General features: G+C 37.0%; 1 protein-coding gene across 2 annotated transcripts; it reads right to left on the bottom strand.

Annotated features, from left to right (window-relative positions):
* Nucleotides 1-372: 372 nt before the first annotated feature.
* On the bottom strand, nt 373-4887 carry LOC107820910 (ubiquitin-conjugating enzyme E2 28). Of its 2 annotated transcripts, XM_016647269.2 has the most exons (5): nt 4747-4887; nt 4543-4634; nt 2873-3000; nt 1571-1675; nt 373-793 (listed from the first exon to the last, which is right to left on the bottom strand). In XM_016647269.2, the coding sequence occupies exons 2-5, from the start codon at nt 4610-4612 to the stop codon at nt 650-652; spliced, it is 447 nt and encodes a 148-aa protein (XP_016502755.1). In that variant the 5' UTR covers nt 4613-4634; nt 4747-4887; the 3' UTR covers nt 373-649. The 2 variants fall into 2 exon arrangements, with proteins under 2 accessions (XP_016502755.1, XP_016502756.1); XM_016647270.2 differs by lacking the exon at nt 4747-4887 and having other exon boundaries at nt 4543-4715.
* Between the last annotated feature and the right edge of the window lie 392 nt (nt 4888-5279).

Genomic DNA, 5279 nt, shown 5'->3' on the forward strand with positions numbered 1-5279 from the left:
GCCTTGAATTATAATTTGATAGCTTCTGTGGGAGAATGCTTAATCGTAGAAAGGACAAATACTGAAGAGCAGAAACACATACATTCACCACCAGAAAAGCAATTGTTACCAGCAGAAGTAACAGGATCTAAGCTAATCTATTAAAACCAATGTTAGCACAAAAACAGAAGAACAAAAACCATACCTGATCAGTTTGTAAAAGATGGTACAGTACAAACATTAAATTTAGCCCGGTCCAGGCTCATCTATCTGCTTCAAGATTTTTTCTTCAACCTTTCAGTACTTGTGCATGGTTAGATAAACTAGATAATAAGAAGATGAAAATATCCCACCTCAGCGGATGGAAGGATAGTTCTCACACGTTATAGAGTGTTTATCTGAAGTAACAAACACAACTGGAAACTAAATACAGAAGCTGTTAAAATCTTTACATATATCATCAAAATCAAAGCTGCAATCCTAAACCAGATAAATAAACATTTCCCAGATTTCTTAAAATGTTAGAATCCATATAAAAATATTCAAAGCATCTCTTTTTTCTTGGAGAGGACAACATTTAATGCTATTCTACACTTGGTTGATTGGGAGAGGAGAGAGAACAGGCACATGAATTCTTTTTACATGGACTCGGGCCCTTATAGGTAATGTTCTAACCCATGGCATACTTCTGAGTCCAACTCCTGGCAGTTGATTCGTATTTAGCTCTGTCTGTCTTGTACATGTGAGCAATCTCCGGCACCAGGGGGTCATCAGGATTTGGGTCCGTCAAAAGTGAGCAAATTGAAAGCAAAACCTGAAGGCAATACAAACACTTTTCCCAGCTTAAGAAACATATCTATATGACTTTGTGAAAATCAACCAGTTAAACTGGCCAAGGAGAGCTGTTCAAAGAGAATATATTGATCCGTGAAAACAATAGATGACACCATTAGAAACTGAGACAGGAGTATATTCAGACACTCTATTGAATGGGTCTTATGGACGTCTTACATAGAGCTAAACTGTTTTCATCCGTACTTAAAGGCTAGAATAGATACCACAAAAAAAGTCCCTATCATCTTCATCAAAAAAAAAAAGAATAGATACCACAAAGAGGCCAAAGGAAAAAGTCCCTATCATCTGTAATATTCTAGTTAAACCATTTCTTTTTTTAATAAGTACAATTATTTTTAACCTTCACAATATATAAATTGGCTGATGGCTTTTTTTAACAAGAAAACATTATATAAATTGGCTGATGGCTTCAAAATCTATCTGCAAGGGCTCTTATCAACCATGACCGTAGCAAGGCCCTAAGAATATATATGTTTGTTCTTTAGCTTTACTGAAGGGGAGCCTTGGAGCAACGGTAAAGTTGTCTCCATGTGACCTATAGGTTATGGGTTCGAGCTGTGGAAGCAGCCACTAATGCTTGCATTAGGGTAGGCTGACTACATCACACCCTTTGGGGTGCGGCACTTCCCCGGACCTTGCGTGAATGCGAAATGTTTTGTGCACCGGGCTGCCCCTTTTTTTTATAGCTTTTACTACTTGTCAGCAGATAAAATATAGCTTGAAAGGTAAGAAGGACCTTGGAAATAGTTAGGGCAGGGCTCCACTGCTCCTTCAATATGTCCAGGCATATACTGCCATTACTGTTAATATTTGGATGGAAAACTTTTGTCCTAAAAGCAACCTGCAAGGATATATCCATAATTGTAATACAAGAATGTTGACAAGATATATTATGCACACGTCAGAGTTCCACCAAATACTGCCAGATCATATCATGCCCGAAATGATGAGTTTCCAAATAGTAGGGTGTACATGTATTAGAGAGAGAGAGAGACGTGCGCGCACACGCACAGATAACCATGTTGATATTAACCATGATTTCTTTCCAGGGAAGCTGAATCCTGCACATTCTCAATCCTTCACCGAGAAGAAAGTTGTTCATTCTAAAAAAGCTGTAATGAGTACTCTGTACTGCTGACTTTACAGGCAGCAGGAAGATCCTAACGTTTTTCATGATCCTTTTTTTTTGGGGTGACAAGGTGATCTTCATGAAACACATTATTATACCAGGGGTGGAGCTATGTAGAGCCAAAGGAGTTCAATTGAATCCGCTTCACGGAAACTAATACTACGCAATGTAGGCAAAAAGAAATGTATTTGGCATATATAAATTGTTGAATCTATGTGACTTAAAAGAAGATTCTACCATAGTGGCAAAGGGGGTTCAAAAATTATTTTAGGTCACGTGTTGAAATCCAACGAGTGATTCTAGTATTTTTCTGAATCCCCTTACATAAATTCCTAGCTCCCTTACATAAATTCCTAGCTCGACCACTGTAATAACCTAATAAAATGTTTTACTGGAGTTCCCCCACATGACTCTCAACTCTTAATTAGTAAGTCAGGCTCACCAACAAGCCTAAATTCAATGAGAACGATTCCACTATTTTCTTTGATCACATCATCAGGGACCCAAGGAAAATGTCAAAACCATGCAAAATAAGCTATATGAATCAACCCCCCCCCCCCCCCCCCCAAAAAAAAAAAAAATTATTATCTTTTTTCGATATTCCTGACCTGAGCTAGTTCATGTAACTTAATAAAATGGACATCTACTAGCAATGACTCCACCACTGATATGTCACTATTTAACAGCCCAAGTCTACTTATTATGTTGGCTGCAATGCCCTAAAAGCTATAATCCATAACCAGGAGCTCCTAACCAGAAAATCTATACCCACATCCTTATCCAAAGTTGAATTATAAGACAGTCAGAATCCAACAGAACTACTCTCCAAGTTGTAAACCTGAAAAATAAATAGGGCATCGGCAAACAGCAGAAGTAATTAATCACGAAGCTATTTGAACTATTTCATACCTTAGGAGGTTTGAATGGATAATCAGGAGGAAAATGTATAGTAACTAGGAATACACCGCCGGTATAAGGGCTTTCTGGGGGACCCATAATTGTGGCCTGCCAATGAAACATGTCCTCTCCAACGGGGCCTGTTACCACATGGTATAAAGGTAAGGAAGATAATATCAGTCAATGATGAACCACATAGCACATACATCCCTTATACAGAACAACAACAATTGCACCTCAATCCCAAGCAAGTTGGGTCGGCTACATAAATCCTCACTAAGCATGTTGTTCCATTTAAGTTACTTAGACCCATATTATCAACAATAACAACCTCCCTTATACAGATGCAAAGAATACTTACACAACCTCTTGTTCAGAGTTAACAAGGCCCTACCAACCACTAAATTCTTTCAAGGTTCTCTAGTGGATATCTCTATAGGACATAATAAGTTGAAGACTCAGCTGGCAACAAGAGTTGCGTTTCAAGAGAAGTAGAAAGCACTATGATAAGCTTAATGCAATGGGATGACAATGTATTTCTCATTGAAAGACATCTAGGCAGGGACTACTTTTTATGAGCAAGACTTCAATATTAATAATTCACATTGTATTATCAAAAAAAAGGGCTTCAATATGAATGCATGGTTCTCCATCACCAAATACGAGAACAAAAACAAAGTGGGAGTACCTAACAGAATGAATGACGACTGACAAACTTCCAAGCTCTAACAAAAGCAAAGTGGGAGCAACACTTCCAAGCTCTAACTAAAGGTGGCAAAGAGATGTTGGCTTTAACATAGTTTATGTTAAGTATAGAGAGAACGGAAGGCAGAATGGAACAACTTGCACGGATGCTACCGAACAGGGGCAAAAATACGAAAGTACATACATTTTTGTAAGAAAAATTATTATATATCGGGGGTAGAGGAAGGGAAACTAGGGGAGGGGATAACAAAGTGGGGAATCGAACCCTCACCAATAAGGTGAAAGTTCAGGTACCAACCAACTAAGCTACTAAGATTCCCCAAAGTAGATACATAATATTAAGCGCAATAGGACAAACAAAAATCAGCAAAATGACAATGACAGAGTGGCATATGATTGAGTGACAGATTGATTGGTAAAGGAAGAATAAAGAATGAAACTTTACTGACAAAAATTTCTTTCACATGCATCGCATTATATGTATCAAAATTATTCAACTGACAGACAGATCCCTGGGAGACAAATAACCATAGAGGAGGAAGTCTTAAACATTTGCTGTCTATATGTCTCCAAAATAAAGAGAATATAGTGTTACTGTTTGATATGGATCCAAAACTGTTAATACAATTCAATTTTCTCCCGATATTATGTTGTATCAGAATTCAACAATTTATCCAGCAAGTTAACTCTAACTTAAATCCTACAAAATCGGGCACCCTCGTTTTGTGCTTAAATCGCAGCTCATCTTGATTATGGTAACACAATGAGCCATAAGAAAAATCAAATACCACAACAAGGTACAAACAGCGCAAACCATCTCAGGAACGTTTAACCTAAACTTTTTATCTAATCTAGATGCAAATAAATCAGTTTCTTCACTAATTTAAAATTTAACGCAATTTGATTGGCAAGTACGAAACAATAGATATTTACATAAAACAATGACATGACGACGAACATAAAAAAGAGAAGGATACCGGCGCTGCAAGAGGTAGGAGGATCCTTCTGGAGATCCTTGAGCTCCTTCAAAATCCGTTTCGAAGCCATCACTCAGAGATCGGGATCGAATCTGATATAACGAGAAACAACGCGAGAAAACCTAGATCAGATGCAAAAATTCACGCGAAGACAGCAAAATATGCGAAGAATTATATATATGTAGAAACAGAGGCGTGAAGAACCTGATTAGAGAATTATTGGGAATAGAAGAATTTGATTCTCTTCCTTGTTGGTTTCGTAGAATTGCTGGCTCTTAACGCGAACAATTCCCGTTCCCCAATGGCCAATATGGTAATTGTCGCACCTTTCGTTTTAGTTCGGAGGTCCAATCATTTAATTTTCATCATACCAAATACGGATTCTTTATCATAATATACTATAATACATAATTATAACTATATGTGAAAATATTTTTTTAAAATCGAGGTGAAATAAGAAATTATTAAACTTAAACTTCCTAAATAAGACTTAACTAAGTAAAATGAGTTGTCAAACTAGAGGCTACCGGGTTAAGAGACAGTTATTAGTACAAGGTTTAATTTTTCTTGAATTATAGGTGTGTTAAACTTACCTATTAAAGCGTATAATTTAATGGTCAATAAATTATATGATATTAATACATGTACTGTGGGAGGTAGCAAGTAAGTTGACTCAAATACCAACAATATTTGAAAAAAGAAATATTGTGTTGAACTTGAATTTTAGGGGTCGTTTG

This window comes from Nicotiana tabacum, chromosome 7 (genome assembly GCF_000715075.1).
Source record: "Nicotiana tabacum cultivar K326 chromosome 7, ASM71507v2, whole genome shotgun sequence".
NCBI lineage: Eukaryota > Viridiplantae > Streptophyta > Magnoliopsida > Solanales > Solanaceae > Nicotiana > Nicotiana tabacum.

Bases quoted from the DNA above. Each gene is read 5' to 3' on its own strand.
- LOC107820910 (XM_016647269.2), bottom strand. From the start codon at position 4,612: ATGGCTTCGAAACGGATTTTGAAGGAGCTCAAGGATCTCCAGAAGGAT. The intron at 1,676-2,872 runs GTATGAAATAGT...ATATCCTTGCAG, and splicing joins ATCCATTCAAACCTCCTAAG to GTTGCTTTTAGGACAAAAGT. The intron at 794-1,570 runs GTCCTTCTTACC...TATTGCCTTCAG, and splicing joins CTGCCCTAACTATTTCCAAG to GTTTTGCTTTCAATTTGCTC.